The sequence below is a fragment of the Ornithorhynchus anatinus genome, chromosome 19 (assembly GCF_004115215.2).
Source record: "Ornithorhynchus anatinus isolate Pmale09 chromosome 19, mOrnAna1.pri.v4, whole genome shotgun sequence".
Taxonomy (NCBI): domain Eukaryota; kingdom Metazoa; phylum Chordata; class Mammalia; order Monotremata; family Ornithorhynchidae; genus Ornithorhynchus; species Ornithorhynchus anatinus.
Genome location: NC_041746.1, coordinates 4,861,803 through 4,883,169, shown reverse-complemented (window position 1 = coordinate 4,883,169; position 21,367 = coordinate 4,861,803). Strand labels below are relative to the sequence as shown.

The 21,367-nt window shown below is 39.0% G+C and overlaps 1 protein-coding gene across 4 annotated transcripts in view; it reads left to right on the top strand.

Annotated features, from left to right (window-relative positions):
• The window catches only part of AHCTF1 (AT-hook containing transcription factor 1), a 55,286-nt gene that overhangs the window by 31,199 nt on the left and 2,720 nt on the right, over positions 1-21,367 (top strand). For all 4 annotated transcript variants that reach the window (XM_029047246.2, XM_029047245.2, XM_029047248.2 and 1 more), the window contains 15 exons: positions 429-485; positions 1,245-1,391; positions 2,186-2,373; positions 3,279-3,423; positions 3,501-3,632; positions 4,541-4,688; positions 5,260-5,410; positions 5,736-5,843; positions 9,293-9,482; positions 9,959-10,162; positions 11,542-11,962; positions 12,886-13,006; positions 15,518-15,624; positions 16,563-16,750; positions 17,469-19,272. In XM_029047246.2, coding sequence (XP_028903079.1) covers positions 429-485; positions 1,245-1,391; positions 2,186-2,373; positions 3,279-3,423; positions 3,501-3,632; positions 4,541-4,688; positions 5,260-5,410; positions 5,736-5,843; positions 9,293-9,482; positions 9,959-10,162; positions 11,542-11,962; positions 12,886-13,006; positions 15,518-15,624; positions 16,563-16,750; positions 17,469-19,272 — 4,111 coding nt within the window. The remainder of the gene's footprint in view (positions 1-428; positions 486-1,244; positions 1,392-2,185; positions 2,374-3,278; positions 3,424-3,500; positions 3,633-4,540; positions 4,689-5,259; positions 5,411-5,735; positions 5,844-9,292; positions 9,483-9,958; positions 10,163-11,541; positions 11,963-12,885; positions 13,007-15,517; positions 15,625-16,562; positions 16,751-17,468; positions 19,273-21,367) is intronic.

The window sequence follows — 21,367 nt, the reverse complement described above, 5'->3', positions numbered from 1 at the left end:
CTGAGGCACAGAGAAGTGAATGACTTGCCCAAGGTCACACAGCAGACGAGTGGCGGACCCAGGATTAGAACCTAGGTCTTTCTGACTCCCAGGGCTGTGTTCTGTCCTCTAGGCCAGGCTACTTCTCCTAGTTCTAGGAACTGTATCCACTAGGCCATACTGCTACTTCTAGTTTATTCTGGTCATAGTATTAACAGCAGGTGGGTTTTCGAGGGGATCAATAGGAGTAATGGTAGTAATAGTGATATTAAGTGCTTTCTAAATTGGAAAAGTTTGCCCCCCTCCTTGTTTTGCAAATGACTTAATTTTCTGGGGCTACTGAGGTAAAGGTAGTTTACCTCAGTATTCTGCCTGTTTTACTTGAGTTTGAAAGAATATTAAATACCAGACAGTAGATTGAACCTATTTTTCTTTTCTTCCCTTTACAGGCACTTCTTGACCTTTATCTGCAGGAAAATATTGATGAAACCAACAAACATGCTATTGTATCTTTTTGTACTTATTGGCCTTGATGTCCCCTATTTGGAAAGACTTGTAAATTGAGCTCTGGGATTTGCATGGTGCAGATTTGGTGTAAATATGCAAATCACCATCATGCTTCAGCTTTATACTTTTGACCCACATATTCTGTTTAATGGAAACTGTATGCCCCCCAAATAATGGAAACCAAACTCACTTCTTAAATAATTAATAAGCACACCATAACAGTAATACATCCGCATCCAGAAGGTTGTGAACTGAATGGTTCAAATTCGTACTATGTTTGAGTCTGGCAAATCTTTATAGTATGATAATTCAATGTAATTCTTGGGGTATTGTTACTACATTTATAGATGTCTGAAGTGGTCCACACTCTGTGTTATTCCTGTATGCATGAAAAATAGTGATTTCTCTGAGCCAGTAGTGTTTGACAGGAGAATTGGAATTTTGCATTCAGCTATGAAATGTTACACATCTTTGCTGCATGCCTTTAAGCAGAGAGGAGGAGCCCAACATAAAACTTCTCTTGTTGGGATTCTCTGTTTTTGTTTCTTTTGGACCTGTTTCTGTTGTTGGGAGGGAAAGGAAGTTCATGTCTGAGCATTAACATTTGGGTAACCTCATATGGCAGACTTCCATTCTCAAAAAATTCCATTAGCTTTGGAACATCCCTTCAGGCTTACCTGCTTTACGTTGTTTACATTGTTGGAGGGAATTTTTGTGTTTTTTAATTGTATTGTTAGCCTTAATCAAATTTTTACAAGACTATTTATTTGCTGCTAGATATCATGTATTCCTTTCCAAGTAAAACAGATACTTCAATTGAATCTTTTCCAACTGCTTTTGCTGTGCCGTGGGGCTTAGTTAAACTAATTCAAGGTTTCTGGCTTATTGACCATAATGACTATGAGGTAAGTGTCCTTTTTTTAAAATTTAAGAGTAAATTTCCCTTATACTTGTGATTTCAGCAAATGTAGATCTGCTTGTTAGGTTTTGAGTAATTTAACTGAAAAAGTCAGGGCTGATCAACAAGGGAGCTTTACATAATTATGCAGCAGAAGCAGGTGCCAGAGAGATCTGTTTGCTAGTTATATTAACAGAAGAGTAAGCTGAATGATAACTGGTATTTATTAAGCACTAACTTTATACCATCTACTGTACTATAAGCTGAAGTGAATAGAAGGTAATGAAGTCAGACACAAAAACCTTTGCATACTCACAATGGGCTTGAGTAAGGATGGCCCCAAGAAGACGTGGGAAGCTTGGCAGAGCAGACAGCACAGTAAATCTTAAGGGTGTGAAAGATTTCTAATCAGCATGCTTGTTGATCAGATTCGGAATTAATCTGGAATTTGTTAGAGGATACCCTTTGCTAAATGAATTAGCTAGCAGAGTTTGAACACCTCAAGGAGGAAGCCTACCCATAAGAAGGATTTATGGGCGGTTAAAACAAAATTGCCTTTTGTGGGAAGTGTTCACCTGTAGTAAAATCTGTGTCTGAGTAGTAAAATTGGGAATTAAAAGCATTCATAATTCAGTGACCATCCATTTGTACGTTTCAACCTCTTGATTTTCTCACACACCTTTGCTTATTTTTGTGTGCTGGATAGTTTTTGTGGGTTCTGTTTTTTCCAGATCATCTTGAAAAATTTTTAATCCTTATTACTATTCTCGGCTTACAAGTCTTCTTGTTGAATTTTTGCAGAGTGCTTTGGATCTTTTATTTCATCCAGCCACAATGAAGTCTATGTCCTGGCAGCATACTAAGATTGTTCAAGCCTTCATGTGTCAAGGCGAGCACAGGCGAGCCCTCAGATACATTCAGACAATGAAACCGTCAGTTTCGAGCATCAGTGAGGTTACACTTTACCTCACTGTTTTGCTGTATAATAGGTAAAGAATATTTTCATCTTTTGAGAGAACATTAAGATCTCACAAATTCAAACTAAGGTGGTGGGAGGCGGGTTCAGTCTGAACAGGCTAGTGTAAACTAGTGTAAAGCCTGAATAGCAGAGTAACTATTATTAAAGATAATTTGGTTTCAGGGTGGGTATAGCAGGGGATTCTACCTGAGTGTCTTGTTCTTTTGTTAACCGAGTTCCACAGTTATCTCCATAGGGTGCATTACCTGAGAGAAATGTTTTCAGGGAAGAAGTCTTTCTTGCTTCCTTTGTTTACCCTCCTGTTGCTAATTAGCCCAGGCATTATTAGCCATATGGTAGATTAAAAAATCCATTCTACAGTCAACCATAACATCCTCTTTGGCAGCAGTGTAGGGTGTAAAGAGAGGAAGCAGGGAATAAGTTCTGTGTCTAACTTACTGTGAATTCTGGATAAGCGGTGTCCTAATCAGTAATTTTTAAGAAATATAAGTGGTGAGCACAAAGTAAATGCTTAAATTCAATTCAGGGTAAATTCAAATATTGTCATTAGTATTTGGGCATGGGATAATATTTTAAATGAATTATTGACTTCTGTAAATATTTTGAAACCACTGTGCTTCTGAGTAAATATTTAAGTCGAAAAAAGCTTTAAATAAATCCACAACCCTGGAACAAACATCCGTATGCAGATGTAACAATAATGTAGATTATGGTAAAGGTAGAAAGGTGCCCAGCATAATACCAATTGCTGGCTAAAGCAGTAATTTATGACATTAATACTGATTTTCAATTTTGCATATATTTTAATATAAATATTTATTTCCAGGTATATCAGAGATGTAAAAAGTTTTGAAACATTGCAGGAAATATTTGACAAAAACACATAGAATTATGTATGCCTAATACTAATTGCAGGTGTATGATTGAGGCATGGAGTCTGCTGCGGCAACATTCAAATAGGCTGAATTTAGAGGAATTGCTTAAGCACTTGTATGAAACCTGCCAGGAGATGGGTCTAATGGAAGATTTGCTGAAGTTACCCTTCACAGACACTGAACAAGTAAGTATCTGTGAGGAAAAAATTACCAAATTTTGCAGTGAATTGGATAAATTATTAAAGCATCTTATTTATTTTAGGAATGCCTAGTGAAATTTTTGCAGTCCAGTGCTGGTGTTCAGAATCATGAATTCCTTTTAGTTCACCATCTACAGCGGGCTAATTACATCCCTGCTTTGCAACTGAATCAGTCCTTGAAGGTTAATCTTATGGTAAGCTTTTACTTTGGGAGCTTTTGGAGGCTATTTTGGCTTAAAGTTAGAGGATTCAATGGGAAAATATAGTATTTCATAGGTGATTAAAGCATAAAGGTCCTTTTCATATATGCTTCCAGTATATGCCAGCTCAGTCTTGTCTATCTTGCCACTGACTTCTCACCCAAGCTCTGCCTCTGGCCTGGAATGCCGTCCTTCCTCATATCTGTCAGACTCTCCCCTTTTCAAAGCCTTGTTGAAGGCATATCTCCAAGAGACCTTCCTTGACAAAGTCCTCCTTTCCTCTTCTCTCACTCCCTTCTGCATCACCCCACCTTCCTTCCTTTAATTTATCTCCCCCCCCACCCGCCCTACAGCACTTAGTTATATATCTGTAATTTATTTATATTAATATGTGGCTTCCCCGCTAGACTGTAAGCTTGCTGTGGGCAGGGAATGTGTCTGTTGTTATATGGTACTCTCCCAAGTCCTTAGTACAGTGCTCTGCACACAGTAAGCGTTCAGTAAATGACTGACTGGCAATTCTTGCTGAAATATTTCATAATCTCTGTAATCCAGCATTCATGAAAAATACAGAGAATGGTAAAATTTACCAGTAAATGAGACACAGCAAAATCTTGGATAGCCATACTAAAATGTGTGTGTGTTTTTTTTGTTTGCTTAAACAAGTATATTGTTCTAAGGCAAATTGTGATGTATCAGTGGGAGAGGGTCAGGGTAAGGAAAAAGTGGGTGAGTGAATGACAACAAGTCTGAAAGAGGGTTGAGAGGGTGAATGATATAATTGGTCTTTAACATAATTACATTTTACACCTCATTAAATATCTTCTATAGTATGTAGATTATAGATAAGGGTTCACTTTTGCCAGGACTTACCATTTGTTATTAACTTGTATTTTCTATAGAACGATCGAGATCCTCAATTACGGGAGAGATCAGTTGCTAGAAATTCCATACTAGACCAGTATGGGAAAATTCTGCCAAGGGTACAACGAAAGTTAGCCATGGAAAGGGCTAAGCCCTACCAGGTGCCATCATCAATTTTACGGGAAGGTGAGGTTTCACATAGAAGTGTCATTGAATAGTAGGAGTACTGAAAGGTCATTGACTCTGTTACCTTTAAACCATCCCAGATGATAAATAATTAAATCTAGTCTTGCACATGAGACCTGAAATTCTTCCCCAGTTTTTTTTGGGTTCACCTTTTCCAAGGAAGTAATAAATGACATAATTGTACTTCATTCCGGCAAGTCATTCTATGCCAAGCTGATCCTAATCTATTTTAATGGAATTTCAAGAAAGAAGAATCTTCGCAACTTCCCCTAGTGCCACATCTGTGTGTTGATAAACAGTAAGCACTTAAATAACATTGATCGACTGAACAGATTTCTTTTGACCTCATAAATCCCCTGTGGTATAGGCTAAGTTAATCATGTTTAATAATTGTTTAATAACCCTTTTATATAGTCACAAAAAAGAATAAAGTCACTCTTCATGCTTTTTGGGACTAGTTCGAATTCTTTTAATTTTTTCCCAAGGTTCCCATTTCCTGACCTATTAGTATCTTTCCAACTTTCTTAATTCAACCCCAAGGTAACATCTGAACCCTTCCTTTTGTTTTCAGTTTCAAGGCCAAAGCCCTTATCCACAGTTGCAAAGCAGACTACATCAGGGACTGTTCTAACAAGAGCAGCTTTCATCAGTAATGTATTATCTAAAATTGGAGAGGTGTGGGTAGGGAATGAACATAAAAATCACTTCTCCCCATACCGTAGGTAAGCAAATCTCTATTTTTAATTGGAATTTGTCTTCATGGAAGTGTAAATGTACCTCAGAAATCTGATAAACACCTTTAAGGAAATTAATAGTAATTGCGTCTGTAACAGGTATTTTTTCAGTATTTTATGTGTAACAGATAACGTTTAATGTACCTATTTGGATTGTTATTTTAGGCATTAAGGAGTTTTAAAATATTGCTTCCATTGTCCTGAGATGTTATAATGGAAAAATGTAATGTTTCTTCTAGAGTACCTTTATTTATAGATGAATTTTGTGGGTGCTTGGAAAGTGAATGGTTAAAATGTTATGTTTTATTTATAGTCCTAAAAATGAAGCGTCATCTCCCATAGCGCACTCTATCCCAGGATTGGAGTTACCCGATGCATTTGTTGGAACACCAATTACCAATGCATCCCAAAAAATTTCCAGGTAAGTTCTATTTTATCAGAGTTCCTCAAGTAGAGAATAGTAGAGTGAATGATTGGTTTTGTAATTGAACTCTACTGGTTTACGCCTTTTTAATTTGCATTTTAATTTAATTTACATATAGTTGCTGAAATCATTCTCAGGCACATTTGGTGAAACAGAAAATTCCCTTTGGGACTTTGTGTTTATACCCACTGGAAGTTAATTAGTAAATCTTTAAAGAATAAATTAATTTTTTTTCCCCACCCGGTACTTGAATTTGTAGCCTAACATTTGCTGGGTGTAATATGGTCTAAGCCAGTGGTTCTTATAAAATGATATAAAAAAAATTCAATTTGGTTTTATTTGGCCAAATTGATAATACACATCAGAAGTATGACTCTTCCCACTGTTTTCTGGGTATCAAGGTACTGATGCGTTTCTGTGGTACAGTTTTATAGTTTTTGCTGTTAAGTTGAAAGGCCACTTCATTCTGTAGCAGTTGAAGCTTCCAGGACATCTTCAAGAATAGTCTTATTTCTATACTGTAATAATTTGTTCCAAAGATATGACTGAGTGGAAGTCTAAATTAAATATGGATGTTTTAACTTGTCTATTAAACATACATGAGACCAGGTTCCTGTGCCCCTTTTTATCATTTAATGTCCTGTGGCTCTAAGATTGAGGAGCATTCCAAATTTGTAAACCAGGGAGCAAACTACTCTCTGTCTCAAGAGACCAGAAATTGCAACAAACAGCTTTCTAGTCTAACTTATTTGAATTCATCTTTCCCGAGCCTTTGAAATCCATTGTTAGACACAAGTTTATGTATTCAATTTAATTGGTGTTCAGCCTTTTGGAAGATCCTGATGCCTTTGTCTTTTGGATTGAAACTCTGATTTCAGGATAGCCACTTTCTGTTGGTTCACTCACTTACCCACAAGTTAAATGTAGTATTTTAAACAACTATTTGGACTTTTGATATTCATAGTGTAAGACACAGAATATCAATTTTTGAGGTCAAAATAATTTGTGTAATGTTCATTTAAATGGGCATACATACTACAGAACTTTCAAGGATTGATTTTATTTTTTCTTTTTTTAGGTTTAGTTAAGTTGTTTCCCCTTAATGAGCTTCATAAGAAGGTAATTTTAAGTGGAAGTCATTTGTATTATTACTGGCATCCATTTATTTTTTCATTAATAGGGCCAAATATTTTTCAAACCACTTTTTCATACCCAGGGTTATTTGTTCACAATTGGCAGCAGTGGGTTCTCCTGTGGTTTTGAACATATGTGGCATCAGTTTGAACCCTTAATTCCATGTTTCTTTAGGGAGGCCCCTTTGAAAGGAGTACCACCTTCCCAGTTTTCAAAATTCACTGGGCTTCAGGCAGAGTAAAGGTGCCTGTGCTTCCAAATATCTTAAACTTCTCTTTGTTTATAGTGCTGTTTGATAGTCATTTTCGGTGTTTTAACTGATAGCCAGAGTTGAGGGTTAAGATATCATATGACACTTCTTAACTATTTTGCGGAGGCTATTTTAGCCTATCCATCAGAAGAATTTCTTCTTTTTCATAATTTTTTGAAGTATACAGCAGGTTTCTCTTGCCTTTAGTTTGTGAATTAGGGACAGATCAGATTCCTTTGATCATTAATATCATGTCATTAATTTTCAAAAACTACTTTAGTTTTAAAAGCACTCATCCTTTTATATTTTGTGTTATTTCAAACCTTTTGGACAACTGGAACAAATAATTATTGGGTTCGGAGCATACTCTTAGCTCTGTATGAGTGTGTGCAAATGTGTGTTTGTCCATCAAGTTGGAAGATGGAGCAGATGGCAGTGTAATTTTCCTAGTATGCAGTAGTAATAATGCTTTAGTAATAAAAAGAAATTGTACTTAATGTCACCAAAGACACAGCTGTTGAATAATTAACAGTTGGATGTTCTCGTGGCTGGCACCTCTCTTCGAGAATCCCTCCTGATTCCAACAACAGGGTTCTCTCTTGCCCTTATCTAATTGAAACATGGAGTTTTTCTTTTAGTTGGGATTGCCTTGGGAATTTTTATGCTGTTTACATGGCATTTTCCCCCAGTAAGACAGTTTAGATCTCTGCTCATTAAAAAAAAATGCCTATTTTTTTTCAAGACCTCCGAAACCTGTATATTGGCCTTTAAATTTAAACAAATCTAAAATAAAGGCATCACTTCTCAATTTGATTTAACTAGGGAACTACAAGGGCATTTATCTTCACCCGCTTTGAACTCACGGTAAAGTGGAGACCACTGAAAAGACAAGCGAGATTAGAAAGGGCAGTCAAGGAACAGTTATCCGTGAAGTGGCCTGCAGGAAAAACCTAACTTTTGTTTTGAAGCACTTTCTATGAACTGATTGTTCATAATATTTGTATTAATATCTTGGGAATGCATTTTGCCCAGTGCTTGGTTTCCTCAGTAGCCAAGGTATTTTTTTATAGCATATAAGTGATATGAGTGTAAGAAAGATAAAGAATGGGAGGCTCTGAAATCTTGTGCTCCTGCCTCAGGATTTTGTCAAAAAATGATATTTATGTATTTTGGAAGCTCAGAGAGTTAGGATAGAGGCAGAGGGAAGAGAGTGAATACTTTCTATAGAACTAGCTCTATCCTCACGTCCTTAAAACACTCACTGTAAGCCAGTATAATGGAGAAAATATGAATTGAGGTCCTGGATTGGAGGTATAGATATGAGTGCTTTAAATTCGCTGGTTGGTTTTTGAAATCTTTATTGAAGTGTTTTTTTAAAATCTGTGTAAAAATATTCCTTCTTTGTGCTATACGTAATACAACAATAGCTCCCTGCTTTGAGGTTTCTGGATTCTATATCTTTCAGTAATGATGGATGCCCCCAAAACTATCCTGACTGAAGCTTGAAAGCTGGGATGATAGTTGGCTCTTTTGTTGCTAGGCTTTCAGTGCTTTCTGAGGCAGAACTTTGTAGAATCATCAATTTCAGCAGTAGAAAATTTTGGGTACGCCTTTTTCTCTGGGCATAATGCCTACGGCACTTAATTCTCAACTCTGGTAGGCTGTCAGGTAGGTGTAAAGTACTGCCTCCATCCCAGGCTTCCTGGCTGGAAGAAGGAATAGGGGATATGTGAATTGGGGAAATAGGGAGAGGGAGAATCTGAAAACAACTTGGATGTTAAATTGGGCATGTGAGGTAAATTGGGTGTTTTTTTTCTGAGTTAATATTTCATTTTATTTCTTCGCAAGTCATTACAAAAGCCATTTGGAGAGATGTATGATTAAGATGACTCAACAATAGTGTTCATAGATGTTTGGTTCATGAATTTTAATTTATAGCTATCAGCTCATTCTATCACGGTTGAAATTACCAATTTATTTTAATTTGCTGTTTTGTTTTTGGTTTGGTATTCTAGTTTAGCAGGTCATTGGGTTCATTCTATAAACATCTTCATTCTTACAGATTGCTGGATTTGGTTGTGCGTCCTGTTCCTCAGCCCTTGCAAAGGTTGGAGTTCAATCCCCAGACTCCATCTAGCTCTTTGTACATAACATCAAGCCCATTGTCATCGACTTCACAGCACAGAGAATCACCCAAAAATGTTGCAAGGGCAACTGAGTTAAATTTACTTGAGACTCCTCTTGTGGTAAAGGTGAGTAGCAGTGATAAATATTAGGGTCCACTTGCAGAACACCCTAAAGTCAGAGATTCTAAGGGCTGTGCTATGTATTACTTTTACATAAGTCTCAGGAGAGTATATGCAAGGCTGCTAATCAATTAATGGTATTTATTGAGCACTCTGTGTAGGGCACTGTAGTAGATGCTTGGGCTAATACAATAGAGCAGAGCTGGTAGATACATTCCTTGCCCACAAGCAGCATACGGTTTAGATGTGGGGAGACGGACATTAGTATAAATTATAGATATTTAGTGCTGTGGGGCTGAGAGTGGGGTGAATCTCAAGGGCTTAAAGGGAACAGTTCCAACTGTATGGGCGATGCAGATGGAAGAGGGAGTGTGTTGGGGGGGAATCATGAATGATTGTTCACAATGTGTTCATTTTGACAACCTGTAAAGAGTTATGTTAATTCCAGATATTAAAATTGAACTTTTGTTCCCTCTTTGTAGAGAGCTAAGGCTCTGGTGACATCTGATAATGCTTCTGGGTTTCCTGAGTTACCCCTTCAGTCTATCCTGAGGTCTGGCCTCCGTACTGCCCCTACAGTATCTCCTTCAGCCTCACCTGGCAGATCCATTACTCCTCCTGTAAGAGCAAAAGAAACAAAAATATCATTCATGGAAGAAGGTGTTACCAAAGATTGGACTCACAGAGTAAGTTTAATAAAGACCAGAAAGAAAAAATGTAACATATGTTTCCTTTAAAAACAAAATAAATCTCATAGCATATAGGATTACTACTAGTATGTATGAAATTGAAATAAATCATAATTGGAAATGAAGCTTCCCAACTTGAATAATCTTTAGAAAGAAAGTTTTTCAATGAACTATGATTTTTTAGGGTTTTAAAACTGATTTTTAACCGCTTCACCCTAAAATTTTAAAATTACTCATAAATGCAAACGTATTTTGCAAAATAGTGAATTAAAAAAAAAAAATCCAAGTTGATTTTAAAAAAATTCATCCAATTCTTTCTGCCTTGATTGATGTAAGCCCATTTGGGCTTATTGGAGTGAATTGTTAGACTTACACTGATAGTGGGATTTACTTCTGCTTTGGAGTGCAAGATATGAAAGTTTTCATCATTTTCATCAATAACGATCATACTGGTATTTAGCTCTTACTCTGTATCAATTGCTGAGGTAACTAGATTCACAGTCCCTGCCCCACAAGGGAGGTTAGGAAGAGCAGGTGTCTTACCCCATTTTTACACATCAGAAAATGGAGAGTCAGAAGGTGAAGATAAATAATATTGATTTCCACGCCCAGGCTTAGAAATGTACAGAATATTTTTTTCAGGTGTATTTCCTCCTGTCAGGTTGTGGTGTTTATTGAGCACCTTTTCTGTGCAGTGCTCTGTATTATGCTCTGTAAAGGAGCTGAATGTTCCTAGGGTTACTGTTAAAGGTGGTTCTGTGATTTCATTACACGATTGAAGTATAAGACAATTACAGAGTTAGGGAATACTCTTCCCACACCGTGAGGCTCTTTTGGGCACAGTAGGTATTAGTAGTGGAATGGGGTGTGTGAAGAGGGAGAGAGATTCTCATCTGGTAATGAGATCGACATGGTGCCCGTTGGCATTAATAACCATTATGTTGGTACTAAAAAGATTTTCCATTCCACAGCTTTTACCTGCAAAAGACACTTTTTAAATACAGGGAAGCAGCGTGGTCTAGTGGATAGAGTGTGAGCCTGAGAGTCAGAAGGTCATGGTTTCTAATCCTGACTCTGTCACTTGTCTGCTGTGTGACCTTGTGCAAGTCACTTCACTTCTCTGGGCCTCAGTTAGCTCAACTGTAAAATGGGGAATACAATTGAGCCCTGTGTGCGACAGGGACTGTGACCAACCTGATCTGCATGTATTCTCCCTACCATCTCTTAATACAGTGCCTAACTGTAAGATCTTAGGAAATACCATTATTTATTTATTTATCATTTTGCCTGACACACAGTAAGCACTAATACCACAATTATATGTTATTTCTCATTTGGGCATCTTTACTTGAACCTTTATTTTTTTTTAAAAAAAGGTTGCAGAAGACAGTAAAGGAAAGGAATTTGAAAACTTGCCCGTGCATAAATTTGGAGTTCAAACAGATGACATGTGGACGAAGAGCAGAGATAAGTGTGCAGCCTTTGCCACTTGTAGCCCTGAAGAAGATCCTGCAGAAATGAGTCGTCTGTCCCAGGGCACAACCTCTAGAAGCTCAGAGAAAATTGAAGACTACAAAGAAACTAGCAATGTTTCCACCAGATCGGACCAGACAACGCTGGAATACCAGGATGCCCCGTTGCCAGATGACTTTGAAGATGATGTTATTTTCATCGCCTCTAAACCAGCAAATTCTTCTACTGAACTGATCATTAATTTGCCAGAGCAAACAGAGGGAGATGATGATAAAGAAGTTCTTGAGCCAGAAATAACTTCTTCAGAGCTGGGAGAACAAGCTGGTATGCTTTTTATTCGGTCAATCAATGGTATCTATGTGCAGAACAGTATACTAAGCACTTGGGAAAGTATAATACAGCAGAATCAGTGGGCACGTTCCCTGCCCATTAAAAGCTGTCTCAGTTGCGCACTGCTTGAGATCATTCTCTGGGATTCTGAAGGGCCTGTAAGTTTGCTTAATTGTCGGCATTTCCTGTACATTTGTATAGGGTGGTGGTGGTCACATTTGAAGATGATGCCACTGAGGGTGAAATTTACTTATCCGTATATGTGGATGTGACTGAAGGGACTGATACAGCATTACCAGCCCCTGCTACCCTGGGTCTATCTTAACGACATCCCCTTTGGCCTTGGCGTACTTGATGTTTGTAATACTTAGTGCTGATTTCAAATTTTCTTTTACTTTTAGCAAAAGCGCAGCTACCATGCTTGCTGAGAATTGCTGTATCCTTTACCTACCGATAGCAAAACTGTCAGGCCCAGTCTGGCATCGTAAGGCTCTAAAGTGGTGGATCTTGAAATTTTTTTTCAATAGCTGTAATTTAAATTTAATTTGCAGTGACTCGAAGTCACTGAAACGGATGGATAACACTGTTCTTTCTTTTGTCAGATGTGTCAAGCAGTGGAGCAGGTTTTTCACAGATTATTCTGGCATGTTTCAGTTAAAAAGAATCGAACACACATTTAGCTATGGTGTCTGTAATCCCTAGCTGTTGGATAAATTGGAATGAGGCATGCCCTGGTCAGATCTATCTCTAGTGGGAATGAGGACTCTTTTACTGGAGGTTGGAATAGGGGCGAGGAGAATCTTGACAGCAGAAGGCAGTTTTTTTTGCAGGGGAGGGATTTAGAATAGGGAAATCAACACTTTTTGTAACATGTATGGAAGAATGTGCCTGATTAAAAAAAAAAAATTAATCTTTAGGAATCTTGGAAGATGCAGAAATAAAGTGGCCCTCAGTTCCTGAGAACAGAATTTCAGAATCAAATCACTTACGCTCCTTTCAAGTTGCTGATGAATCGCCGTCTCTGTCAAATCTTGAAAAGTAAGTTTGTTTATAATAATGATAATAGAGTAGTGTTTGTAGTGTGAACTGGTTACATTCTTGAAAACAACCAGTAATGTGTGCCTGCTCTCAAAGTAATACCTGTTAGTATTTTAGCCAAAATACACATCTTATACTTTCTTTCCTAAAAATGCTAGTAATGTGGTATTTATTAAGCACCTGCTGGGTGCAGTGCTCTGAGAAGTACAAGAGACCCACTCCCTGTCCACAGAGAGCATGTGCTCCAATGGGGAGGGCGGACAGAAATATTTACAAATTAAGCAGTTGGAATTAATAGCTGACTGCAGTTTGTTATTCTAATCTACCCAAGTGCTGTTGAAGAGTAAATAAATTTGTAAGAGTTAGAAGTGACTGTTGGGTTGACGTGACTTGGGGTGTCAGGAGTTCATCCAAGAAGGCCTGTTTGAGGAGGTGGAATTTTACTAGGGCTCTGCCCTCAGGTAGAGCTGTTATCATTCTTTAACACTGTCATGGATTACTTGCTTACACTGAACATGAATTTGTTGCTATTTGGACCGTGTTGAATTCCCACCTGTGTATTTTTTCCCAGCCCTTAGTCCAGTGCTCTGCACACAGTAAGCATCTAATAAATACCGTCACTACTACTTTTATACAAATTCAGTGTGGAAAATAATACATATGCAAAGGAAAATAAAATGTCACTTCTGGATTTTAGAAATTTTGCTGCTATAAGAAGCAGTTCCTTTGCTGATGTTCTTTCCATTATTAGCCGATTGTGCTCTGAGTTGCCTTACTAATTGTGGTTTTTTTTCAGAGTGCCAGCAAAGAACTTTATTATTTTATTTTGCTTATTTTACTGTGCCCTCTGCAGAGGGTCTAACTGCAAGATCTGAACACAACATAGCACAGTCTCGTGCTTGACTTCCCAAATTCTTGATTCCTTTCCCAGTGATTCTTAGCTCAGATATCCACCTATGTTCAAGAAGGGATTCAGACCTCAGCCATAGGTTTAACTATATATTAGGATGTTGATTTGGTTATTCAGGCTTTGATGAGGATGACCTAAAAAAAACTAAACAATCGTATTCTTCAAGGTCATTTGCTGACCCCTTGCAAACTTGAGGAACACAAAACCTGAATGTACTGCAGTGTGTTAGTGAGACACCTTAACCACAAGTACCTTTAAACAAATGGATTAAAGATCCAAAATCCTAATTGCTCTAAGGTGAATGTAAGGCAGAAACTATTGAGACAGCAAGGTCTTATTTTCATGGCAGTTGTGGTATGAGCTAGACCAAACCATTTTAAGTCAGTTCCCTTTTATTTAATACTTGACTTTATTATTATTGTGCTAATTGTTAAACACTATGTGCCAAGCACTATCTGAAGTACTTAGGTAGAGGCAAGATATTCAAATCAGACAGCCATGTCCCAAGTGGGGCTCCCAGTCAAAGTGGGGGGAAGAATAGGTATTCAGTCCCCATTTTACAGATGAGGAAACTGAGGAACAAAGAACTTAGTGACTTACTTGAAGTGGAGCTGGATTTGAAACTCAGTCCCATCCTCTTTCCAGTAGGCCACACTGCATTTCTCTTTTATAAAGAGATGTGCCTGGGTATTTTTAGGCATAATATCTTTGTAGCTTGAATGACTTTTAAGGAATTTAATTGGTAATTTAAGTACCACTCCTGAATATTTAAAGATGTTGTCTGTTGAGTGTACAATAAAATAATTAAAACAGTGTATATACAATAAACAAGGATGACCAAATCGGCTTTCGATCCTTTACACTGTATCAGGTACTCTCCAGCAACGGATTGCCCTGCAAGGATTTTACCCTCTTCATTCAGATTAATAATAATAATAATAATAATGTTGGTATTTGTTAAGCGCTTACTATGTGCAGAGCACTGTTCTAAGCGCTGGGGGAGATACAGGGTAATCAGGTCGTCCCACGTGAGGCTCACAGTTAATACCCATTTTACAGATGAGGTAACTGAGGCACAGAGAAGTGAAGTGACTTGCCCACAGTCACACAGCTGACAAGTGGCAGAGCCGGGAGTCGAACTCATGACCCCTGACTCCGAAGCCCAGGCTCTTTCCACTGAGCCACGCTATAGCGTTGGTTTGTCCCATCGTCCCGTATGTCCCCACCCACCATATGAAATTTGGTGATGGAAGTCAGAAGTAATGCATCTCACCATGCACAATTCTCAGTCCCCACTCCCTGTGATGTATTAATTGAACCTCACACATTTCTGAAGGTGTTATTTCACAGCTCCCTGGATCAGTAAGTTTGGCCATCTTTACTTTAAAAATATACACATTGAAAGACTTAAATTCTAGGCCTACCTTCCTGTAGTAGCTTTGCCCAGCTACCGTATATCAATCCCCAAGCCTCTAATAATAGCAGAGAAACCAAAAAAGATCTCATATTAAATAAATCCTGCTTTGTCTTCTCTTGCTTTATTATTTGTCTATGCTGCAACTCTTACTGTGAGTAAAATATTGTCATTTTTATTCCAAAAGGGAAATTTTCACTCAAGAGTACCAGCTACCTATTTTGGATGAAGAAAAGCAGCTATCCATTGAAACTTCTATGCCTAGAATTGAGCTAACAGTTGAAGACAATGAAGGTATGTATTGGTTTGGGTGTGTTAGTGACATAACTATTGAACAGTCATTAGTATTTATGGAGCACTTGCTGAAAGTGAAGCAGTGGGAAAGTATAATGGTAATTGTGGTGTTTGTTAGGTCCTCAGAAAGGGTTTGGGTAAGAAGAATTAGTGGAAATCATCTGCTCACTCTGCAACCATTAGGCAGGGTTGGAGAACCTGGAGGCATTGGTCTCAGGTAACCAACCAGTCTACCTGCTGTGAAGGATCAGTTGTGGAGAATGGGGGAATGATGCCAGGTGACTAAAATTATAATAATAATGATGGTATTTAAGCGCCTATGTGGCAAGCACTGTTCTCAGCGCTGAGGCAGGTTATCAAGTTGACCCACGTGGGGCTCACAGTCTTAGCCCCCATTTTACAGATGAGATAACTGAGGCACAGAGAACTCAAGTGACTTGCCCAAAGTCACATAGCTGACTAGTGGAGCTGGGATTAGAACCCACAAATTCTGACTCCCAAGCCGGTTCTCTTTCCACTAAGCCGCACTGCTTAGAAGCCATGGGCCTAAGAGAAGAAGTAAACTCCATATTTTAAAGACCCTTCCTTCTGTGTGTGATCTTAATGGAGAGAGAGAAGTTTGCCGAAATACTCTCAAGGGAATGCAAGGGCCAACCAATATACAGTGTTAGTCTTGGGCCAACAGTAAATACTTTTTGATAAAAACATGTGGCTAAAATCTGTATTTATGTTAGATGGTAATTTTCTAAAGTATAATCATAATTTGGCCTTGTTTCCTTGTTGGAAAGCCAACTTCCATATTTTCTCTAAATATAAAATTGAAGAAAATATTTTTAGAATGAGTACAATTCAACCCTTCTATTCCCTTGCCCCATTGTATGTTAGCTAGATTTTTATTTTAAGATGTGATATTAAAGATATCAAACATTATCTTTCAGCTTTGATCGGTAGACTTGATGACAGAAAAAGTCTTGCTCCTGTTGCATCAGAAAACAGGCTTGAAGAGGAGAAGCCATTAAATTTAAATGAAGCTTATAAAACAGAAATTGTTGTGCTAGAAGAACATGATTTACCTGAAGAAAAATCATCAAATTCTAGCAGCCCTCTTGAAATTCAAGAAGTTCATGTAAGAAAATAAATTTTTACTTTTTGAACAGTCTGATGGGCTCTTAGCTGAATCTGTTCATTTTCCAGGCTTTGGTTTTATCCATTTCCCCCCAACACACTGGCGTCTATATAAGTTCATAGTTACATAAATTGGAACATTGAATAAGGGAATATTTGAAATTACAACCTGTCTGCTTTTTACAGATGCCAGTCAAGTCACTCCACTCTTTACATAAGAATGTGTTTTCAGGAAAAGAAACTGATGATGTTCGAGGAAGTAGTTTAGAAAAAAGTAGTTTTTGTATCTGTGGTTCATGAAGAACTCTAGTATGCCCAAACATTCTAGGCCTTTTGACATCATTTCTTTCTAACCCAAATGGAATGACATTTATGCCTTCTAATTCTAGTCACTGTCTTCCTAAGCTGGGTTTCTTTTTAAGCCTTTTGAAATGCTTTGGCTTATTTACCAAACAAATTAAAAAAAGTTCTAAACCGCTATTTTAAATGATAATGCAGCAACTTGTAATCGATGTTCAGCCAGGGAATACTGTGAACTTGAAGCGAATCAAATCTCTAGATGTTTTATGTTTTTAGTTTGGCCATAACTGCAGCACACTCTGAACTAATGGTGGGGATGTCAGGATGTCACATGCATCTTGTGCTTTAAGTCTTTGAAGTAAATTAATATCTTTGGGAAAAGTCCTTTATCAAATTCTATGTATTTTAATTCTTCTTAGGTGTTTGAACACGAAAGAGTTGAAGCACAAGGTTCAGAAGAGGCTGGGACACTTACATTCAATGAACTGTATCCGTCAGGGACCCTTAAGCTTCAGTACAACTTTGATTCTATTGAACAACAATTCACTTGTGACTTACCTGATGCTAAAGATGCTGACTGTGAGATGGCCGAAGTGGATGGAGAGCTTTTTGTAGCTCAGAGCAATTTTACCTTGATATTGGAAGGAGAAGAAGAAATTGAGACAGGAAACCCATCAGATTCAGTTGTGCATGCTAAGGAGGCTCACATAGGACCTGAGGAAGAACAAGTGCCTAATGAAGAAATTGGTCATCAGGGGTGTGCAACAGGTTTGGCAACTATGATAACAAGTGATCAGGAATCTCAGGACATCGTGGAGGCCTTTCCTTACGTGCCTGAACCAATTAAAGTGGCTATTGCCGAAAATTTACTAGATGCAATAAAGGACACAAGAAGTAAAGATTTCACTTTGGTTCCGGTGGAACAATCCATTCAGGAAAGCATTCCTTTAACTACTCAGAAAGAAATGAGTCCTGATAAGTCCCTGAAAGCTGCACTGAAAACTGATCAAGAAACCAGTACAGTCATAACAAATGACAACCAAATTGATATTAGGTTAACACGCTCAAGAGGAAAAAACACCCCAAATCTGGCTACCAAATTGGCGCCAGATGTCACATCTGAGATTCTGGAGCTCTCTGCTGTTCGGAGAAGTGCCAGGAAAAAAAAAGAAAATGCTAAGGTTGCTGATGGTGAGGTTCCAATCGAAGGCGTGGTATCCCAAGACCAAGAAGTACCTCAGATCTCTACTCCTAGAAGAGGTAGGAAAAAAAAAGTTAATATAGAAACCTCAGAAGCACCTCATCCTGTCGAAGGAGAATTGCAGGTCACTCTTACTCCAAGGAGAGGATTAAGAAGGACTAATGCATCTCAACCTTCTGGGCTATCTGACAAAGAAACTCCTCTTAATACCAAAAGTGTAACACTTCCATCTACCACAAAACGGACACCCAGAAGAACTAAAATGCCGGTGAAAGATTCAGAAAATGTTTCAGTTGATCCCAAGGTAAAATTGCCAGCCAGTTCCAGTAGAAGGACAAGAAAATTGAGTGACACTTGTTTTGACCTTTCTGAAAACGTCCTTCACAATCAGGGCGGAGAGACCAGTGAACCCCAGTTGCCTGTCAAAGTTAGGAGAGGAGCCAGGAGGAGAGAGAATAGTGTGTCAGAAATTACTGACAAATCAAACCCTGATTTATCCCAGCTGACCCTTGTTCAAGCAGAACATCAGACACCTGTCACACCCAAGAGGCAAGGTAGGCGGAGAGCAGCGAACCTACCTGATGATACAACACCTAAGCTTATTCAGGAAGCTGGGAGTCCCAAGGAGAAGAAAATGCCTGACATCCGTAGATCTACAAGAAATACACCTAGTAAAACAGATAGCATGGATATTGGAAAGCTACCTTTAGAAAGTACTCTTGGATTGCCTGATGGACTGTCTACAGTGAGGAGTTCTAAGAGGAGATTTACAAAAACAAAGGAAAACCAAAGCAGGACAGGCCAACTACCTTCAGTATCAGAAGAGAGCACAGATGAAGAAATTCTACGCTGTGAACAAGAGAATAAAGAAGGACTGCATGCTATAGGTGGTTTGAATAAATCTTCTCGTGTTACAAGGACTAGAGCCAGAAAAACCAACGTGATTCAGGAACTTTCTGAACCAGAAATGGAGTCTTTTTCATTTGCTACTCCTCTATCCAAAGTTACAAGGAAGACAAAAGGTACTTTGTTTTTTCCTTCTGACAGAAAATGCAAGTGCTTACTGTTGTATATTTGGGGGCTCTCAGCTGCTGGGGACAGAATCCCAAGGAGAAACATGATGTTTCAAGAAGCCAGAACTTCACTCCCAGAAGATTGAGGATTGAAGACTCCTCAATCATTCCACATTGCAGCTCAGAGCAAGTCTGTCCTAATCCAAATGGTCAGCATTTGGGGCTCTATTTAAGTCAGAGAGTTCCGGCTCCAGAGCGCTCCACTTAGAATCTCTATTTAGTTTGGAACTGGTGTGGGTTTCTGACACTTAACCCCACAGAGGCAGTCGCTTAATTGAACAGGAATGGTGTTTATGAAATTTGCGGGGCAGAGAGGAGTCTGGCACAGAGAGGAGTCTGGCACTAAAGCCTTCACAGGCATCAGGGTGAAGGTAGAGACTGGAGAATTTTTCATAGAAATGTAGCTGTTTCTCCCAAAGGCGTTTCTACCTGACCCCCCACCCCCCCAGGGCATTTTCAAGAGCCATTTGCAGCCCTGGTCCATTGCACATCAGCAGAAGTATTTGGAGATTATTGACCGATCCACAATTGGCTCAGATTTGGAGGGCCCATTGGTAAATTGATTAGAGCGGAGTCTGGCCCTTGGGGCCTATTTGCCCTCAGCTGTCCTAAACCCACATGATGGTCCCTTAATCCTCAGGTTGCAGTGAGGTTGTTGACCTCAGGGGAACAGTGGAGCTCAAATTCCCTGCCTCTCAGGAAAACCAGATATTAACCATCTCATACTCCAAAACCCCATGCGTCAGCACCATGATGACCGATTCACGGATATGATGGTTGGATGGACAAGACACCTGAGGGAATAATTCTGGGGAAATTGAGAGATTGAACAGGGAGGGTGAGATTGATTCTAATTCATTTTTGGGCCGGAGGCGGGGAGAGACTAATCACGGTTGGCACCCTTACATACAGGATGGGCACTGAACACCAGCCAGATCTCTGAAAGCTCATGGTGTGGCTTTACTCGCTAGCAGGCAGGGATAAGTCAAACTGGACATGCTCAACCATTGGTCCAGGATGTTGACAACCACAAAACTTGCCTAATAAAAATGAGTGTGATCTCTCCTTGGAATCAGCTGGTTAGCATTGCTCCTTTCAAGTGCCATGTCCTTTCTATTTCCTTTCCATTCTAGCGTATTTGCCTCACTTGAGCCAATCAGGCTTTTTCTACATTCCACACTTCTCTTAGGATTCTTTTATATTCATATATGTTCACACACAAAAAAACACCACCATCCACCTCATTTTCTTGGTTTGGAACCAAGCCCTTGGGTAACTGCAGTCTCAAGTTCTTTTCTAGAAGGTACTGTTTCTGGTGGCACTCCCTTCTATGCAACACACGCGATCCTTTGATTTCCATGGGGCTAAGCCTTCAAAGACAAAAGTCATATGTGAACCCATCTAGGCTTTCTTCCAAATTTGATCACCTCTTTACACATCCCCTAAGAAATCTGTCTCAAGCTCCAGTGTGCTGTCCTTTACTGCCTAGGTCTTTCGCAAACCTTCTGGTATACAAGCCACTGCTTACTGAGGTCTGCCTGTCTGTCGCTGGCCATTTCCAAATAAACTGGAGAAATGGCTGATCAAGGGGTGAATCTTCTGCAGAGGGTTAGGATTAGTCCCAAAGGACCACTCTGTCACAGGCCAGACAGTCACTACAGCTGCCTTATGCATGGTCCCTTTAAAAGTAATTGGTGGGACAGCTCTATGGTCTGCTCCACTCACTGTGATCACTCCCCTCCAGAGCTCCTATTTTAAGCCCATTTACAGTGGCCTTAAATCAGGTGGCAATAAAATATACTTGGACTTCAATTTAGTAGCTTTGCTCTGGCCCACTGAGAGTCAGTTGCCTAAGGACCTCCCTGAAAGCCACCTCCTCTTTCCCCATATAACTAAGGCACAAATCCTGGGCCAAAGAGAAGCAACTGGTTTTAGGGATTTCTGGTGCTGATACTGCTTTGACTAGATTAACTGTTTTCTCACTTGATTCTCTTCCTTGCTTTCTTCTCTAGTGCCTGACCCAGGTGGGCTCCCAATCAATCAC